This window comes from Salmo salar, chromosome 12 (assembly GCF_965601325.2).
Source record: "Salmo salar chromosome 12, fSalSal1, whole genome shotgun sequence".
Classification (NCBI taxonomy): Eukaryota; Metazoa; Chordata; class Actinopteri; order Salmoniformes; family Salmonidae; genus Salmo; species Salmo salar.
In genome coordinates, this window is record NC_138302.1 from 66,759,948 (window position 1) to 66,781,350 (window position 21,403).

Genomic DNA, 21,403 nt, shown 5'->3' on the forward strand with positions numbered 1-21,403 from the left:
ACAAATCCAAATGTATTTTATATTTGAGATTCTTCAAATAGCCACCATTTGCCTTGATGACAGCTTTGCAATCTCTTGGCATTGTGTGGAAGCCAGGAGATGCTAAATGTGATTATGTTAATTCACGGTCAATTACCATGAGACCTACAGTTATTTGCTTGACAATTTGCTTGACAATTTTATTTGGCTGACAAAATATTGTGACCGCCACAGCCCTAGTTGTGTTCATGGCAAATTAAAGGTAATTCATTTTTACAGTTAAATTATACTGAACAAAAATATAAACACAACATGTAAAGTGCTGGTCCCATGTTTCATGAGCTGAAATAAAACATCCCAGAAATGTTCCATATGCACAAATAGCTTATTACTCTAAAATGTTGCGCACAAATTTGTTCACATCAATGTTAGTGAGCATTTCTCCTTTACCAAGATAATCCATCCACCTGACTGGTGTGGTATATCAATAAGATGAATTAAACAGCATGATCATTACACACGTGCACCTTGTGCTGGGGACAATAAAAGGCCACTCTAAAATAGTGTGCATTTGGCATGCTGACTGCAGGAATGTCCACCAAAGCTGTTGCCAGAGAGCTGAATGTTCATTTCTCTACCATAAGCCGCCTCCAACGTTGTTTTAGACAATTTGGCAGTACGTACAACCGGCCTCACAACCTCAGACCACGTGTATGGCGTCGTGTGGGCGAGTGGTTTGCTGATGTCAACATTGTGAACAGAGTGCCCCATGGTGGCAGTGGGGTTATGGTATGGGCAGTCATAAGCTACGGACAACGAACACAATTGTATTTTTATCAATGGCAATTTGAATTGCCAGAGATACCTTGATGAGATCCTGAGGCCCATTGACGTGCCATTCATCTGCCGACATCACCTCATGTTTCAGCATGATAATGGACGGCCCATGTTGCAAGGATCTGTTCTCGCTAATATCCAGCAACTTCGCACAGCCATTGATGAGGAGTGGGACAACATTCACAATCAACAGCCTAATAAACTCAATGCGAAGGAGATGTGTCGCACTGAATGAGGCAAATGGTGGTCACACCCGATACTGACTGGTTTTCTGATCCATGCCCCTACCTTTTTTTAAGGTATCTGTGACCAACAGATGTATATCTGTATTCCCAGTCATGTGAAATCCATAGATTATGGCCTAGTCAATTTATTTCATGAATTCTAACTCAGTAAAATCTTTGAAATTGTTGCATGATGCGTTTATATTTTTGTTCAGTATACAGGTACGTCTTTCCTATAAATCCCATAAAATTGTTTTAGGATTGGCAGGTAATGGGCTCAAACTGGCCTCTGCCTGGGGCCTTGAAATCACTGTGTGCATGCATTCGTGCGTGCATACGTGTGTGTACTTGCCTGCATGTGTGTAAGTATGTGGCTCTTCTCCTATCAGATGTTGTTACCTCATCCATCTCTAAATGGCGCCCTGTCGGATTAATTACTGAGTCTCAGCGCTGCGTCTGGAGAATGTGCTAAACATTCCTCTTTAAATAACAGGAGGATTCTGGCATGCGCAGCAGGAACTAAAAAGTGCACCCTCTCTCGCAAAGAGCACGGCGAGAAGTGCCTTTGTTTTTACATTCAGACACTATCTTTCCATGCTGTTAGGAATAATCAATGCTTATTCTAGTCTATACTACTTTGTCTGTTTAATAAACCATCATGGAGATTTCCCCACACAGGGGAAATTCTCTGTGAACCTTCTCTCTGTGTGTCTGAGTATTTGAGCTTCTGACATCGTCTCAGATCTGTTGCTATGCAGCTGATGCGCCTAGGTGTTTATAGCTTGGTTACCGTTAGGGACGGTTTCATAGCAGTGTCAGTGAGTCAGGTTTAACAGGACTGTTGTCGGGGGTAACGCTGCTGGAGACCCTGCGATGCATTAATTAGATGTTCCTCGCTGTAATTGTGGAATATAGTGCATCACTAATTAACACACAGCACCCACATGGCTTATGATGAGAAATAGCGCGAATGCTCCCTTAACTACTCACTGAAATGTCAGTGTCTGTGAAGGCAGCACAGACATGCCTTTGTAGTGCTGAATTATAGGGGACATTTTGAAGAGAGCAACATGTGGGTTTATCACTAAGATATGTGGGAATCCTTTATTTAATGAGATATTCTGGTATTTGACGTCCATTTCACACCTGAATAAAGAAGCCACATTTCCTTAACAGGCCAAAGTTCATCCATGAACTTCTGTCAATTATCTCTAATGTAATTCAAATATACATTTATAAATGTAGACTACATTTAGAAATGTAGTCATGAAGATGGTTGAGAGAATGCCAAGAGTATGCAAAGCTGTCATCAAGGCAAAGGGTGGTTACTTTTAAGAATGTCAAATATAAAATATATTTAGATTTGTTTAATCATTTTTTTGGTTACTACATGATTCCATAGGTTACAGCTTTATTCTAAAATGTATTAAATCATTTTTTCCATCATCTATCTACACAAAATACCCCTTAATTGAGGCTAGGGGGCAGTATTTTCATGGCCGGATGAAAAACGTACCCAATTTAAACAGGTTACTACTCCGGCCCAGAAAATAGAATATGCATATTATTAGTAGATTTGGATAGAAAACACTCTGAAGTATCTAAAACTGTTTGAATGGTGTCTGTGAGTATAACAGAACTCATATGGTAGGCAAAAACCTGAGAAAAAATGAATCAGGAAGTGGAAATGTATTTTTTCTTTTGAATCCCTTGAAAAACTACAGTGACATAGGATTTACGTTGCACCTCCTAACTCTTCCATTGGCTGTCAACAATCTTTAGGAACTGGTTTCATCGTCACCTGTTACCGGGCAGAAAATTGTGGCTCAGTCAATCACTGGCCAGTCTGAGGACAGGTGTCTTATGAGGCACGTGCACGTGACTTCGTTGTTTTTTATTTTTCTTCTGGGATGAATACCTATTGCCCGGTTGTAAAATTATCGCAATTTTACGTAAAAAAATACCCTAAAGGATTGATTGTAAACATCGTTTGACGTGTTTCTACAAACGGTAATGAAACTTTTGACCATTTCGTCTATGGATTTGCGTCCACGCCACATGGCATTGTAAAGTGTTCTGGATGGGTCAACAAAACGGACGTATTTGGACATAAATGATGGACTTTGCAGAGCAAATGAACATTTCTTGTGGAAGTGGGTGCCCTTCCGAGTGCATTCCGCCGAAGATCAGCAAAGGTAAGAAAATATTTCGAACATATTTTTTGAGATTTGTCGACGCCGTGGTTGTAGGCTAACTGTATAGCTTAGCATTGAAGGCTAAGTTCTGTACTCAGAATATTGAACAATGTGCTTTTTCCGTAAAGTTATTTTGAAATCTGACAAAGTGGTTGCATAAAGGAGTAGATTATCTCTAATTCTTTAAATAATTGTTATAAATTTTGTCAACGTTTATGAGTTCTTCTGTAAATGTATGTGCCTATTCACCGGTAGTTATGGGGAGAAAACATTTTCTGAACATCACGCACCAATGTAAAAATTGGGATTTTGGATATAAATATGAACTTGATCGAACAAAAAATGCATGTATTGTCTAACATGATGTCCTAGGAGTGTCATCTGATGAAGATTGTCAAAGGTTAGTGCTTAATTTTAGCTGTATATCTGGTTTTGTGACGGCTATCCGTGCTTGGAAAATTGCATTTTTTTTGCTAATGTGCTATCCTAAAAGAATCTAATGTTTTGCTTTCACCGTAAAGCCTTTTTGAAATCGGACAATGTGATTGGATTAACGAGTAGAGTATCTTTAAAATGCCGTATAATACTTGAATTTTAATTTTGAGATAAAACATTTTTTGAATTTCGCGCTGTGCTATCTCACTGGTTGTTGTCCAACCAATCCTGTTAACGGGATTTTATCTCGAAGGGGTCCTCTAGAGGATAATGATGAAGCAAAAACAGCTTTTTATTTATTTTTGCCAATTCATAAAAAATAAAAACAACTGAAATATCACATTTACATAAGTATTCAGACCCTTTTGAACCAGCTTTGGCAGCGATTACAGCCTTTAGCCTTCTTGGGTTTGACGCTACAAGCTTGGCATACCTGTATTTGAGGAGTTTTTCTCATTCTTCTCTGCAGATCCCCTCTGGAGCAGGTTTTCATCAAGGATCTCTTTGTACTTAGCTCCGTTGATCTTTGCCTCGATCCTGACTAGTCTCCCAGACCCTGCCGCTGAAAAACATCCCCAGGGCATGATGCTGCCACCACCATGCTTCAGCGTAGGGATGGTGCCAGGTTTCCTCCAGATGTGATGCTTGGCATTCAGGCCAAAGAGTTCAATCTTGGTTTCATCAGACCAGAGAATCTTGTTTCTCATGGTCTGCGTGTCACACCCTGTTCTGTTTCACCTGTCCTCGTTATTGTCTCCACCCCCTCCAGGTGTCGCTTGTTTTCCGCAGTGTATTTATCCCTTTGTTTCCTGTCTCTCTGTGCCAGTTCGGCTTGTATGTTTCCAAGTCAACCAGCATTTTCCCCTTTCTCCTGCTTTTTGCATTCTCCTTTTTCTAGTCCTCCCGGTTTTGACCCTTGCCTGTTTCTGGACTTTGTACCCGCCTGCCTGACCATTCTGCCTGGCTTGACCACGAGCCTGTCTGCCACTCTGAATCTCCTGGACTCTGATCTGGTTTTGACCTTTTTCCTGTCCACAACCATTCTCTTGCATACCCCTTTGGATTAATAAACATTGTAAGACTCCAACCATCTGCCTCCTGTGTCTGCATCTGGGTCTCGCCTTGTGCCTTGATACTGAGAGTCTTTAGGTGCCTTTTGGCAAACTCCAAGCGGGCTGTCATGTGCCTTTTACTGATGATTGGCTTCCGTCTGGCCACTCTATCACAAAGGCCTGATTGGTGGAGTGCTCCAGAGATGGTTGTCCTTCTGGAAGGTTCTCCCATCTCCACAGAGGAATTCTGAAGCTCTGTCAGAGTGACCATCGGGTCCTTGGCCACCTCCCTAACTAAGGCCCTTCTCCCCCGATTGCTCAGTTTGGAATGGTGGACAGCTCTAGGAAGATTCTTGGTGTTTCCAAACTTCTTCCATTTAAGAACGATGAAGGCCACTGTGTTCTTGGGGACTTCAATGCTGCAGATAGTTTTTGGTACCCTTCCCCAGATCTGTGCCTCGACTCAATCCTGTCTCGGAGCCCTACTGACAATTCCTTCGACCTCATGGCTTGGTTTTTGCTCTGACATGCACTGTCAACTGTGGGACCTAATAAAGACAGGTGTGTGTCTTTCCAAATCATGTCCAATCAATTGAATTTACCACAGGTGGACTCCAATCAAGTTGTAGAAACATCTCAAGGATTATCAATGGTAACAGGATGCACCTGAGCTCAATTTCAAGTCTCATAGCAAAGGGTCTGAATACGTATGTAAATAAGGTATCTGTTTTTTATTTGTAATAAATATATAAGAATTCTAAAAACCTTTTTCGCTTTGTCATTATGGGGTATTGTGTGTAGATTACTTAAGATTTTTATAAATGTAATATTTTAGATTTTAGATTTTTATAAATGTAATATTTTAGCTTTTTTTAGAATAAAGCTGTAATGTAACAAAATGTGGAAAAAGTCAAGGGGTCTGAATATTTTTCGAAGGCACTGTATATATTTATATACAGTACCAGTGAATAGTTTGGACTCACCTACTCATTCAAGGGTTTTTCTTTATTTTTACTATTTTCTACATTGTAGAATAATAGTGAAGACATCAAAACCTTGAAATAACACATATGGAATCATGTAGTAACCATTTATTTTATATTTTACATTTTTCAAAATAGCCACCCTTTGCCTTGATGACAGTTTTGCACAGTCTTGGCATTCTCTCAACCAACTTCACCTGGAATTATTTTCCAACAGTCTTGAAGGAGTTCCCACATATGCTGAGCACTTGTTGGCTGCTTTTCCTTCACTCTGCAGTCCAACTCATCCCAAACCATCTCAATTGGGTTGAGGTTGGGTGATTGTGGAGGCCAGGTCATCTGATGCAGCACTCCATCATTCTCCTTCTTGGTCTAATAGCCTTTACACAGCCTGGAGGTGTTTGTGTGTCATTGTCCTGTTGAAAAAACAAATGATAGTCCCACTAAGCGCAAACCAGAAGGGATTGCGTATCGCTGCAGAATGCTGTGGTAGCCATGCTGGTTAAGTGTGCCTTGAATTCGAAATAAATCACAGACAATTTTAGGCCTTTAGAAGCTACACACTTCAGCACTTTGCGGTCCCGTTCTGCGAGCTTATGATGCCTACCACATTGCGGCTGAGCCGTTGTTGCTCCTAGACGTTTGCACTTCACAATAACAGCACTTACAGTCGACCGGGGAAGCTGTAGCAGGGCAGAAATTTGACAAACTGACTTGTTGGAAAGGTGGCATCCTATGACAGAGCCACGCTAAAAGTCACTGAGCTCTTAAGGCCATCTTACTACCAATGTGTGTCTATGGAGATTGAATGTCTGTGTGCTTGATTTTATACACCTGCCAGCAACGGGTGTGGCTGAAATAGCCAAATCCAGTAATTTGAAGGGGTGTCCGCATACTTTTGTGTATATATAGTGTAATTCTGTGGACCAGACCAAGTTGAATTAATACTACAATAATTTTTTTTCCACAGAAAACCAGCTTAGCTGCTTAAAATGCTTGACCTCCAGATGAGATAGAAGGGCAAGTTAATTTAGTACAATTCTTAAAAGCTTGTTTTGACTTTTCTGTTGCTTATTCTTTAGATGATTGGGGCTGCTGGTGAAACATTATGTGCAGGCATAATCAACGTGTCACTGCACTAGCACACCTGCCAGAGTCTTTATGGTGTCTGTAGCTAGGTTTCCATCCAATTTGGCGACAGATTTTCAGGCGAATATTCTAAAATCTGCATAAAAACAACATGCTAATTTTCCCATCAGAGTTGTGTTTCCATCAAATTGACTTGTTCAGGATAAAAGTCTGTGAGTAAATATGTAGTGCACATAAAAATAACTTTTGCGGTTAAATTCCCACGTACCAAATAATAAATACAAGTTAAATGGGTTTTCATCGCATTTTCAACTATAGGGCTACTGATGGTTTTGTCATAAATGTTCCATAGGTATAGCAAATGTGCCCACTCTGGTATTGGCACGTGCACTTTAGCCAACAGCTCACAGATACAGCCTACATGATGAGATTATTATGGACAAAAGTGCAAAATGGAAAATCAAATCAAATCAAAGTGTATTTGTCACGTGCGCCAAATACAACATGTGTAGACCTTACAGTGAAATGCTTACTTACAGGCTCTAACCAATAGTGCAAAAAAAAGGTATTTGTGTGTGTGTGTGTAGGTAAGTAAAGAAATAAAACAACAGTAAAAGGACATTTGAAAATAACAGTAGCAAGGCTATATACAGACACCGGTTAGTCAGGCTTATTGAGGTAGTATGTACATGTAGGTATGGTTAAAGTGACTATGCATATATGATGAACAGAGAGTATCAGTAGCGTAAAAAGCCAAGCATCGATCATCATGTCACCAGAATAAGACCCTCAGTATTCACTGAAAGGAGCATCAAGCTCAACACCGTGCATTTTCACCACCCTGTGAAGTTCATCATTATTTAATCTATCACCTAATAAACTGTAACGCCCTGGCCATAGAGAGGGGTTTTTGTTCTTTATTTTGGTTAGGCCAGGGTGTTACATTGGGTGGGCGTTCTATGTTCCTTTTTCTATGTTTTTGTATTTCTTTGTTTTGGGCCGTGTGTGTGTGGCTCCCAATCAGGCACAGCTGAAGCTCGTTGTTGCTGATTGGGAGTCACACATAAGGAGCATGTTTTTCCTTTGGGTTTTGTGGGTAATTGTTTTCTGTTTAGTGTGTTCCTAACAGAACTGTTGCTAGTCGTTTTTTTTGGTTTCTTTTTGTATAGTGTTCGTTAATCATTAAAACCTTTTATGATGAACACTCACTCCGCTGCACCTTGGTCTTCTCTACAGTACGACAACCATTACATAAACTGCATGCTTTCCCATGATGTTGTGACATTTTTCATCCGACGTACTTTACTCGCGTAAAAAGATTGGATGGAAATCTAGTTAATGTCAAGACATTTTGAGGATACTGAAATTAAATTTTGGACAAGCGTGTGCATGCCAACAGGACTGGTTGTGTTCATGCCACATATAAAAGGGAATACATTTTAAAAGTTAAATTACAAATATTTAGGCTATATTGAAGCGTTCTAGGTGTGCGAGTAATAGCCGCTCGGATTGGAGAGGAGGTAGAGCACACGTTATGCTTTCGAGAATACCTGGGACCGCCAGGAGCTGTGGCCAAATTATTATAGGATGACTTGGGTGAATGACGATCCATAACAGACAGCACATCTAAGTAAAATATCGAATAAAAGTACAAATACAGCCAGACTGGCCTGCTACTATGTCTTTCTGGACCTTACAAACTGTAGAGAGTAGACCCACAAACAACTGATCCAAATGGAATGAAACATCCAAATCACAGGGCTTGTGTGCCATTATTCAAATTAGCATAGAGTAGAATTTTGCAATTATTCATTGCATTGTGGTGTTGTAGGCTAGTCTAAGTAGGATAATTGTATTGTCCCTAAACACTATAAATAGGGGAGCTTTTTGAGCTGCACATCTCATGTCTTCACTGTACGTTCATGTGCAATGATCCACCTGGCATTTCAGCTTTCTATCAGCTATTCCTATTTGTTCTTGTGGATTAAATTGATGCAGCTTTGAATGCTTTTATGTGTGGTATGATTGCTAGTTAGCCTGTTGCAGATCTGGACAAACGATCCACCTACCACTATTGTCAACATAGACAGTTAGACTGGTAGACTGTATTGACCTGTGGCATAGTAACAATTAGCGTGCGGAAAGTGTAGTGCACAAGGGAAGAAGCAAAACACATTGATATAGGGGAGGCGCATGCAAGCAGATGAGGAAATTTGAAATTTGATTTGACTGGATAGTGCCAATACAATACTGAAATATTCACGGTAACTTGATGCCAGAGCAATGAAACACAGTACAATACAATGAGTGACTAATAAACTGTAAGAAAGTTATTTCTACAGTATTTTACTGTAATTACAAGAGATTAGAGCAAGCAGGTTGGCTGAAGTCATTTACATATTACATCATATTAATGAATACTAGGTGTTTTTTGTTTTTTTATGTCACCTTTATTTAACCAGGTAGGCCAGTTGAGAACAAGTTCTCATTTACAACTGTGACCTGGCCAAGAAAAAGCAAAGCAGTGCGACAAAAAACAACAACACAGAGTTACACATGGGATAAACAAAAGTACAGTCAATAACACAATAGAAAAATCTATATACAGTGTGTGCAAATGGAGTAAGGAGGTAAGGCAATAAATAGGTCAATAGCAGCGAAGTAATTACAATTTAGCAAATTAACACTGGAGTGATAGATGTGCAGATGATGATGTGCATGTAGAAATACTGGTGTGCAAAAGAGCAAAAAAAACAACAAAAAAAAACAATATGGGGATGAGGTAGGTAGTTGGATGGGCTATTTACAGATGGGCTATGTACAGCTGCAGCGATCGTTAAGCTGCTCAGATAGCTGATGCTTAAAGATAGTGAGGGAGGTATAAGTCTCCAACTTAAGCGATTTTTGCAATTTGTTCCAGTCATTGGCAGCAGAGAACTGGAAGGAAAGGCGGCCAAATGGGGTGTTGGCTTTGGGGATGACCAGTGAGATATACATGCTGGAGCGTGTGCTACGGGTGGGTGTTGTTATGGTGACCAGTGAGCTGAGATAAGGTGGAGCTTTACCTAGCAAATACTTATAGATGACCTAGAGCCAGTGGGTCTGGCGACGAACATGTAGCGAGGGCCAGCCGACGAGAGCATACAGGTCGCAGTTGTGGGTGCTATATGGGGCTTTGGTGACAAAACGGATGGCACTGTGATAGACTGCATCCAGTTTGCTGAGTAGAGTGTTGGAGGCTATTTTGTAAATGACATCGCCGAAGTCGAGGATCGGTAGGATAGTCAGTTTTATGAGGGTATGTTTGGCAGTGTGAGTGAAGGAGGCTTTGTTGCGAAATAGGAAGCCGATTCTAGATTTCATTTTGGATTGGAGATGCTTAATATGAGTCTGGAAGGAGAGTTTACAGTCTAGCCAGACACCTAGGTATTTGTAGTTGTTCAAATATTCTAAGTCAGAACCGTCCAGAGTAGTAATGCTAGTTGGGCGGGCGGGTGCGGGCAGCGATCGGTTGAAGAGCATGAATTTAGTTTTACTAGCGTTCAAGAGCATTTGGGGGCCACAGAAGGAGTGTTGTATGGCATTGAAGCTCTTTTGGAGGTTTGTTAACACCGTGTCCAAAGAAGGGCCAGATGTATACAGAATGGTGTCGTCTGCATAGAGGTGGGTCAAGGAATCACCCGCAGCAAGAGCGACATCATTGATATATACAGAGAAAAGAGTCGGCCCGAGAATTGAACCCTATGGCACCTCCATAGAGACTGCCAGAGGTCCGGACAACAGGCCCTCCGATTTGACACACTGAACTCTATCTGAGAAGTAGTTGGTGAACCAGGCGAGGCAGTCATTTGAGAAAAAGAACAAATAAGAATATGTTCTTAACTGACTTGCCTAGTTAAGTAAAATAAATATTTCAGTCTTCTGTGGTGTATATAAAGTGTAATATTGGGATGCAAAATGTAATACATTTCAACTCTATATCTGACATGGTTCAGGTGTCTTCTTTGTTTAAGGTCATAACAATGTGTGTGAGGTGTATACAGTTGAAGTCAGAAGTTTACATACACGTAGGTTGGAGTCATTAAACTTGTTTTTCAACCACTCCACAAATTTCTTGTTAACAAACTATAGTTTTGGCAAGTCGGTTAGGACATCTACTTTGTGCATGACACAAGTCATTTTTCCAACAATTGTTCCAACTGATTATTTCACTTATAATTCACTGTATCACAATTCAAGTGAGTCAGAAGTTTACATACACTAAGTTGACTATGCCTTTAAATAGCTTGGAAAATTCCAGAAAATGATTTCATGGCTTTTGAAGCTTCTGATAGGCTAATTGATATAATTTGAGTCAATTGGAGGTGTACCTGTGGATGTATTTCAAGGCCTACCTTCAAACTCAATGCCTCTTTGCTTTACATCACAGCAAAATCAAAAGAAATCAGCCAAGGCCTCAGAAAACAATTGTAGACCTCCACAAGTCTGGTTCATCCTTGGGAGCAATTTCCAAACGCCTGAAGGTACCATGTTCATCTGTAAAAACAATAGTACGCAAGTATAAACACCATGGGACCACGCAGCAGTCATACCGCTCAGGAAGGAGACGCGTTCTGTTTCCTAGAAATGAACGTACTTTGGTGCGGAAAGTGCAAATCAATCCCAGAACAACAGCAAAGGACCTTGTGAAGATGCTGGAGGAAACAGGTACAAAAGTATCTATATCCACAGTAAAACAAGTCCTATATCGATATAACCTGAAAGACCGCTCAGCAAGGAAGAAGCCACTGCTCCAAAACCACCATAAAAACGTCAGACTACGGTTTGCAACTGCACATGGGGACAGAGATCGTACTTTTTGGAGAAATGTCCTCTGGTCTATATACCACACCCCCTCGTGCCTTATTGCTTAAATATATCACAGCATACCAACTGATAATTTGTGTTTTATATGGCTTGCACTTTAGGCCTTAACAAAGGCTTCTAAACGGACAGGCAGACAGATCAAAAGGACATGGCTAGCCACTCAGCCATTAAAGTTTTGAGACTTTCTGCTACTCTGATCTGTCCCCTATATATATTTCATTGTTAGGGAACCACTACCACATATCACTTAAATTGGTACAGCACTCTCACTAACGGGTGCAAGAAATATAGCCACCTACAAGACATGCCTTAGAATATGCTATTCCGTGAGAAACAATAATACCATGCATTAGTGCTGAGATTAGTGCTTTTATGAGGTCGGTTCGGTTTCAGTTCGATTTCAGATCGATTATTAAAACATTATCACAGTTTTCGATTTTGCTTTCAACACAGAATAGAACAATTAATAAAAGTCCCATGATCGTAGTGACTGCCCATTACCTCATCACTTATTAACCATCATTTATTCACATTACCTTACTTTAATAAAGTATTTCAGTTGTTGTGTATATTACATTTGTTTTATTTGATTACTTTATTGTTTCATTCCAAGTCATCATCTCATCTCTATGGAGCTGCTGCCTATGCTGTCTGACAAAATCCCTATTTTATTAGTTCTTCAACGTAAATAGGGCATTTATGACTGCTGAATACCAACTATCAATCACTTAGATCATGTATTTTCAGGTAAAGGTACCTCACGAAGCAACTTCTCTCTATCTCTCTCGATCGCACATTCTTCATTTCTTTTTTACATAGCAATGGTAAAAGAAACATAGACCAGACAATTAGGCACACAATGGATTTTGGTCATTGTAGTTAATTACCAGGTTTTCTGCACTAAATTATGTAGAACATTGGCCTGTTGGAAACTCACTACTACATCGCACAGTATGGGCTTGATCTGATTTATCTCTACAGAAACAGTGTAATGTGTGCATTGAGCTCACTGAAAATTCTAATAATTGAACCGACGTTGGTCAATTAGTTGTTTTAAAAAACTGAAAATAACTGAAATTTCAGTTAATCGCTCAGCACTACCATGCACCCACTAGTGTTCACAAAGTTTTTGGTGCTCCAAAAATGCGGTATGGTACTGTATTCTGAATTACTTTAATGATGTGCGCTGAGAGTCAGGAAGCAAGTTCAGGGAGTGAGCGTTTTAATAAATAAACAAAATAAGAAACACGAATAACACACAGACATGACACAGGAACAGAAACAATAACGCCTGGGGAAGGAACCAAAGGGAGTGACATATATAAGGAAGGTAATCAGGGAAGTGATGGAGTCCAGGTGAGTCTGATGACGCGCAGGTGCGCGTAACGATGGTGACAGGTGTGCACCATAACGAGCAGCCTGGTGACCTAGAGGCCGGAGAGGGAGCACACATGACAATTACAGTAAATTACTGGCAGCAATTTGCCATTAAGTTACTGTAAAGTTTCAGGACAAGGTTTGTAGAATTCCTATAATACAGTATATTAACGTATTCTGTGCGGTACAGCATTCTCACTCAAGGGTGCAACAAATAATGTCTCTTACAAAGCATGCCTTAAATATGTTAATGACACAGACTCTCTTTCCCCACTCACATTTTTCCACAATGCACCATTTACGGTATTTTACTGTGCATTCTACAGTGTTTTAGTGTTTTAATTATAGAAAGGTCATACAGTGTGCTGTAATACAAATGGATGGTATTTTACTGTGCATTATACGGTAATCGACTGTATTCAGTTATACGGTATCATACTATTGATTAATACAGTAAGTTACTGATAAAATTACAAAAACAGCTAACAGTGTGGGTAAGCCTGTGTGGAGCCTCCAATGGAGTCACAGGCCCTCGCCTCCACACTACCTCCCAATCTGTGTCTGTGGAACACCATGACACCCACTGGCAAGTCCCTGGGCCAGATCCGCCCACAGATCACATCGGACTCTGGGACACAACAACACCACCATGCGTCCGGCAGGCTGCAGCAGCACCAACCTTCTCATTATGACCAGTCCAGTCCAGACTCCCAGACCCAAACTCCCCAGTCCCATACCTCCAGTGGGGTGGAGGCAGCCATGTTCCGGTGCATCTCCATGGTAATGGGGACCTTTAGCAGAGGATTGTGAGATGTCCTGTGGCCTGCCCATCTCCCTGGAGGCTTCACACACATCAGACGTGACCACCTGGGGGTTCACACGGGGAGGTCAGATACAGTGACCTTTCACACGGCCTGGACGGCCCAGACGTGGCCTCTAGTCTGACTCATCAGGATTATACAGGGAGTGCAGGACAGACAGACATGAGAGGAGAGGGCTGAGGAGCCAAAGGCTGCAGAGTAGTAGAAAATGCAGCTCGTGTGAACGATGCCCACACACACTCAATACTCACTTTACCTGCATATCTCTGAATAACATCATTTCAACCAATGACTGGCTGCTACATTTCATCCATCATCATTGACTGTCTGGCTCAATTTGACAGCCTATTAGGAGCACAGGAAATCATTGTTTATGTGGCCATCAATCAGTGTTTATGAATTAGACACTCCGCAGTCCACACCACAATGTAAGCCTTTGCAGGAATTACAGCAGCGGTAATTGTGATGACAGTACAGTGTGTTTGCGAAGCGCTGTTCCACAAACCCAAAGTGCTTAAAAATACATGAATGATAAAGGAAGTGCAATACAAGGGAAGATTAGTCTTAATAATGTAGGGCTAGTTTGCTCAGCACACAAAAGGAAGGCTGAACAAAACACTCAATAAAGCACAGGCAGTAGTGTCAGCGTGAAGGTAATGACAGATTCACACTCCCTGGGACCCTGTGTAGAGCAGTCCAAGACAAGTTCAATCAGTCCTAATAGACTGGGTCTTGTTCATCAGACAGACACCCACAGGCCCACCGGCTCAGCACTACAACACAGAAAGTGAGAAAGCGCTCCTTCAGCCGCACAAACAGAGCACAAACAGATCAGTTACCAGGCTATCCCCTTCCCCCTCTGAGACTGTGTGTAGTCTAAGTACAGGGTAGAGGTCATGTGGTTAAAAAAGTGTTATCCAAAGGCAGGAGGCAGGTGGGTCTATTCAACCCGCTGATAGATTCCGTGGAGCCACTGTGGGAGAAGCTGGGGCAACCCTGAGAACAGAAACGGGTAATAGCACCTCTATAAATTACCACAGGACAAGGGCATGCTCCCTGAGAGGAGATAGAAGTCCCAGATAGTCTTTACCAAAATTATACCTCGTTTATCAAGCCTACGTATGTTTGCATGTCCTCTATACTTTCTCTCCATCCCCGGTACTCTGAGTCTTTTTATCCCATAGCTCCTCACAGGCCCTCTCTCCTATGAGGTATTTATGTTTTTTTTTGGAGGAATACACAGAACAATAGATTGGAGCTAGTAATAGCACATTGCTGTATTCAGTCTATTTTCTAAATTAATTACTTGTAGTGGAGTCTCCAATTCTGCTCTGGTGTTTAGATAATGGCTGATCAGTGCATGAACGCCACAGTCGCTGGAAGATCTCTCTCAGCACGAAACTCATCATTAAGGAATAGTTCAAATATTGCTCAAATCATGAGTACCTTTTCAACTACGGGGATTCCCAGCGATGCCATCAGTATCTACAATTAAGCACTGTGACGCACTCACTAAGGCACCCCAGAGAGTGAGCCTTCCCAAGCTTTTTACATACCTTCATGACATACTTTTATCCTGACATATGGGCATATCTCACGCAGAGAGCACACCCTCCCCCTCTGGGTAGAATGGTCCAATCTATTATTCATCCAGCCCTCCCTGTCTCCCAAGCAGCATAGGATGCAGTCATTCTGCCTATGAAGCAGAGGAGAGGGAAGGAAGGAAGCCACCACAGTAACTGGCTGGGCCCCAAGCATACTGAAGTACACCCACTGGAGGAAATATCCATGCAGGCTGCCGTGATTAAATCTGCTGTTTTAATAATGCCTTGGACCCTAATTGAAACCCATTGGTGGTCTGTGGATGCCCAGAAGGTACAATGTCATGTGTGATGCTAAGCCTGTTATACTACTGTGGGCTAGCCAGAAGGTAACTACGGTATAATCATTGAGTATGGGGAGGTATCACCTCAGGCTAGAGAAGTTCCTCTGACAGAGCTGGGAGTTGGCTGATGTGTGTATGTGAGCATGTAAATACGGGTGATTGTGTGTAGAGTGTGCAAGTGAATGTCCACAATTATCTATGACATGCACGCACGCACACACTCTCTCTCTCTCTCCCAGTCTGGGTGCTACGGAGCATCTCCTCTCACAAGGCAGTGGCTTTATTAAGTCCCAATAAACGTGGGCCCAATTAGTCAGGCAGGTCACTCAAGATTGACTTTGAAATTGGACATCCATCCATGTCCCCAGGAAGTCGGGAGATGCCTTCAAAAACCCGCCACTAGGGACAACGTTGAGCGCTATTAACATCAAATAAGCTTGGGTTTTGCTAGGGCAAATTGGTCAAACCGTGAGATCTTATTGCAATTAGTAGGCCTTTCATCAGGTCAATGTGAGGAGCTCGCCTTGTTTCACCTCACCAGTCAGCCGTTACTGATACTAGTGTTACTGCTACTGAGAGTAATCATGATGTCACTAGTCATCCTGTCAGCCCGTCCTCCTCAACCCAACATCTGCAGCGTGTTTGCATCTGACAGGCTGGAGTTTGAATTACCAAGGAAGAGAGAAGCTCCTCCAAATGAGATCAGCCAAGCATATGGGCAAACAGATCTGGCATGCGGAACCCATACTCATCAAAGCTACTGTGTTAACATCCCACTAAACATGGAGCACCGTAATTGCATGCCAGTACTTTAAATAAAGAGAGAAAGTTATATGATCATCAATCATTGTGTCCCTTCTCTATTCTATGGAGGGAAACGACGGCTATCTGGACTGTAACATAGATTTATAGAACAGTCAGTGCATCAGCATTTACCAAGCATGGGTTGGGATTGCTCAAAACCAGAGACTGGGAGATACTAAATAAACTAGGAGCAATTCAGAGTAAAAAAAACAACGTATCACCTTTAGAAAGTATCTTTAGCAAGAATCTAGAAAACTCTCAGTACTCATATCAGCAACCATAGTTAAGATCCAAGTATGAGCCTATAGAATAGAGCAACATAAACAAATATTGTTAGAGTGTAGAGTCAGTACTGTACCTGTATGGAGACATCACTGTAGGAGCCTCCTATCACCCCAGAGATGGCCAGAGGGACATCATCATGGATGGCGTAGGAGCCGTCAGGGCAGGTGTACTCGCTATCATCCACCTTGGTGAGGGAGGCACGGACAAACTCCAGGGACTGCTCCAGGGCGTAGGTATCCTTAGAGCAGGTGTCCAGGATGTGGGCTCCCAGCCGTATCCCAGGCAATAGGCGCTCGTCCTTGTTGATCTCGTCCAGGGCTAACAACATGGCCTCCAATCTCTGGATCCCTCTCTGAGCGTTGATCTTCCCACAGTCCTCGGCACCCTCGCCCTTCTGGTGCACAGGGAACAGCCCTCCTATGATCAGGTCCCCGTCCACTGTGATCTCCCTCTTGGTGTCCGTATTGAAGCCTGACATGGGGAGACCCAGTGGGGCTTGGGCCAGGAAGGACACACACACACACAACAGGCAGAGGTGGGAGAGGTGGAGGGGTCGGGGAAGGGGGTACAGCCCCAACCCAGGGGACATCCCTGGTGACATGGCCCTGGGCCCTGGGTGAGTCCGATCACTGCAGTGGGGTGTTTCTCTTCCTCTGGTTCTCTCTGTTCTCTCTGGAGCTGGGGAGGGTACAGTAGGCTAGCAAGGAACAGAGCAGCGTGGCACGGCGGCACCAGATCTCAAAGCGCCAGTGTTTTTGTCCTGGCTGAGGCCATCTCCTGCATCAGGTTCTGGAGAGTACAGCCTATGCATCAAACAGAGGGGGAGTCAGTCAATGCTACAATACAACGAGACCTTTGTTTCACACACATACATTCCAAGAAAATCAAGGTGCCTTGGACACATTCTCATTTCCATATACATCATCTTCACGAGACAGTCAAATTTGTGTTGTATGATTCCAATTCCAGTAAAATTAGTGTTGTATGATTCCAGTGAAATTAGTGTTTTATGATTCCAGTAAAATTAGTGTTGTATGATTGCAGTCAAATTAGTGTTGTACGATTCCAGTAAAATTAGTGTTGTACGATTCCAGTAAAATTAGTGTTGTATGATTCCAGTAGAATTAGTGTTGTATGATTCCAGTAAAATTAGTGTTGTACGATTCCAGTGAAATTAGTGTTGTATGATTCTAGTAAAATTAGTGTTGTATGATTCCAGTGAAATTAGTGTTGTATGATTCCAGTGAAATTAGTGTTGTATGATTCCAGTCAAATTAGTGTTGTATGATTCCAGTAAAATTAGTGTTGTATGATTCCAGTAAAATAAGTGTTGTATGATTCCAGTAAAATTAGTGTTGTATGATTCCAGTAAAATTAGTGTTGTATGATTCCAGTGAAATTTGTGTTGCATGATTCCAGTGAAATTTGTGTTGATAATAACTGCTGTAGGATGCAGGGATAGTCACTGGATAATGACACATTGAAAAAAAAGTGATAATAGAACATTTCTAATAGTTACACATGTACAATACTACATAGGCTAATGTATATTAACTTACTACTTCCATTCTCTTGTGACATGCAACTATATTCATAATGCAGCATGCTGGCCCTTTTCCCATTCTACATATGTAATATTCAACAGCATATCTTTTTGTAAATGACTAGGGGTCTGTCAAGTCATATAGCAGGATAATGTGACATAATCATCGGTTCAAGCAGAAGGCGACAACACAAATAGGAAATACCACTAAACATGCTGATGTAGGACGCCACAGAAGTCCCTGGTTTTATATATAGTAACCTATATTAGGGAGAAATGTCGCTCTAGTTTCTTTGCACAGGTGTATAACATGCATATATATATGGTGTGTGATGTGAGAGTGAGTGAGAACAGTGTGTACGGAGGACGCTGGCTGGATTCTCCAGAGTGTTTTCTCATGTCTGAGTTCTTAAGCAGCTCGCTAGCGACCGACGGCATCACTCCCCCATGGTGAATGGCTTCCTCTGGAATAGAATGTGTTTGTCTTCAACTGTGCCTGAGGGGCCATGTGACTGTTCTGGTGCGAAACTCTCTCCATCTCTCCATTTCTAATCTTCCTCACTTTCTCTCTCTCTTTCCCTCTCTCCATCTAGTTTCCTGTTTGACCGCATGCCTCTTATTGCAGGGAAACGAGTCCACAGCTGTTTGTTGCACGCGCCACGCACGCACACACACACACACACACACACACACACACACACACACACACACACACACACACACACACACACACACACACACAGATGCATGCACGAACACAAATTGTATAAAAAGGTATCCCTTGGGGAACACTGTCAAAGCAAATGATGCAAATGAGACAGATTTAGCCAACACAAACACATACATTGTCATACACACACTCACAAAGAGCTGTTGAAATGTCCCTGCAGCAGTAGCTGAAGACTTATTTTCCCCTGATGGATTGAATCTAAACACTGTTTCTACTGCATAAGATTATTCCTACGTCCTGCAGACAATTTTGCATAAATATCATGATATTTACATTGAGAAAGTACTGTAGTGGCAGATTTATAACAACCACAATGACATTGTGATTACTCATTCACAGCTTTGTTTCAGTTCTTTCTATTTTTGTCCAACTGAAACCAATGAAAACCAAGACTGCATACAAATAAATGTAACCAATAGTTGCACAGAGAGGCTGGACTGAGGGCTTGTAAGGCAGGTCCTCACCAGACATCACCTGCAACAACGTCGCCTGTGGGCACAAACCCACCATCGCTGGACCAGACAGGACTGGCAAAAAGTGCTCTTCACTGACGAGTCACGGTTTTGTCTCACCAGGGGTTATGGTCGGATTTGCGTTTATCGTCAGAGGAATGAGCGTTACACTGAGGCCTGTACTCTGGAGCGGGATCGATTTGGAGGTGGAGGGTCCGTCATGGTCTGGGGCGGTGTGTCACAGCATCATCGGACTGAGCTTGTTGTCATTGCAGGCAATCTCAACGCTGTGCGTTACAGGGAAGACATCCTCCTCCCTCATGTGGTACCCTTCCTGCAGGCTCATCCTGACATGACCCTCCAGCGTGACAATGCCACCAGCCATACTGCTCGTTCTGTGCATGATTTCCTGCAAGACAGGAATGTCAGTGTTCTGCCATAGCCAGCAAAGAGCCCAGATCTCAATCCCATTGAGCATGTCTAGGACCTGTTGGATTGGAGGGTGAGGGCTAGGGCCATTCCCCCCAGAAATGTCCGGGAACTAGCAGGTGCCTTGGTGGAAGAGTGGGGTAACATCTCACAGCAAGAACTGGCAAATCTGGTGCAGTCCATGAGGAGGAGATGCACTGCAGTACTTAATGCAGCTGGTGGCCACACCAGATACTGACTGTTACTTTTGATTTTGACCCCCCCTTTGTTCAGGGACACATTATTCCATTTATGTTAGTCACATGTCTGTGGAACTTGTTCAGTTTATGTCTCAGTTGTTGAATCTTGTTATGTTCATCCAAATATTTACACATGTTAAGTTTGATGAAAATAAACACAGTTGACAGTGAGAGGACGTTTCTTTTTTTGCTTAGTTTATATCCCTACTAATTACTAACATGTTTCCCCAATTCAACTGAAAGGTGAACTGGGTGACCATGCTGAACCAAATTCTTATGTCCACTGCCCCTCCCCTCTGGTCAGTAGGGAGGCAGAGCCAGACCCTGGTTTCATCCCAAATGGTACCCTATACCATACATAGTGCACTACTTTTGACCAGAGCCCTATGGACCCTTGTCAAAAGTAGTGCACTAGGGAATAGCCTTCCATTTGGGACGCAGCCCCTGTAGAGCAGCAAGGCCCTGGGTGTGGAGCTGTGTAAGGACCCGGACCCAGAGTGGTTCCAGTAGAGATGGATGGATGGGTCCAGAGGAGGGGCAGCAGCCAGCATCATGTCACTCTTCTCCTCCATCCTCCCCTGGGTTTAATTAGCCACACTACAGAGGAGGGAAAGGAGCAGTTTATTGGAGCAGGATATTGAGCCAGTATCATCTGCATGAGCCACTGCCACTAGCTGCCTCTGCCAGTCAAATCCGCTCACTGAGAAAGCTAGAGATTATGAAAATGAGTCATAAAAAAGGCAGTCTGGCTTTGTACTGATTTCATTTGGATTTCTCAAAGTGTTTCCTTGTTTTGAGGGTCTGGGAGAACGCTATTGAATTGAAGTACTCTTTCATGTTATCCATCACTATGGCCATCGACCATCTCATGTTGTATACGGCTCTGTATGGCAGGATATTTACTACCTAAATTAAGTAGAGTACCATTCTCTGAAATCAAAAAGTCTAAAAGTGCAGTTTTTCAGTCATTGCTGTAGCTCTTCCCTGCTCGCCTGTGTTTGCGTGCGAAAGTGTGTCTATGTGTATGTGTGTGCATGTGTGTGAATGCCTGCGTGTGCATACATTCGTATGTGTGTGTGTGTGTGCGCATGTCCACTCAGAGATATATATATGCTCATCTCACCCACACACATTCTCCCACTAATTAGGAAACCTCTCTATACTTTGTTTCCATGGAA

At 42.3% G+C, this 21,403-nt stretch overlaps 1 protein-coding gene across 1 annotated transcript in view; it reads right to left on the minus strand.

The window, feature by feature from the left end:
• The window catches only part of LOC106565576 (metabotropic glutamate receptor 2), a 59,219-nt gene that overhangs the window by 31,419 nt on the left and 6,397 nt on the right, over window positions 1-21,403 (minus strand). The window contains exon 2 of the mRNA XM_014132850.3: window positions 16,906-17,635. Within this exon, the coding sequence (XP_013988325.1) occupies window positions 16,906-17,433 (528 nt within the window). The 5' untranslated portion in view covers window positions 17,434-17,635. The remainder of the gene's footprint in view (window positions 1-16,905; window positions 17,636-21,403) is intronic.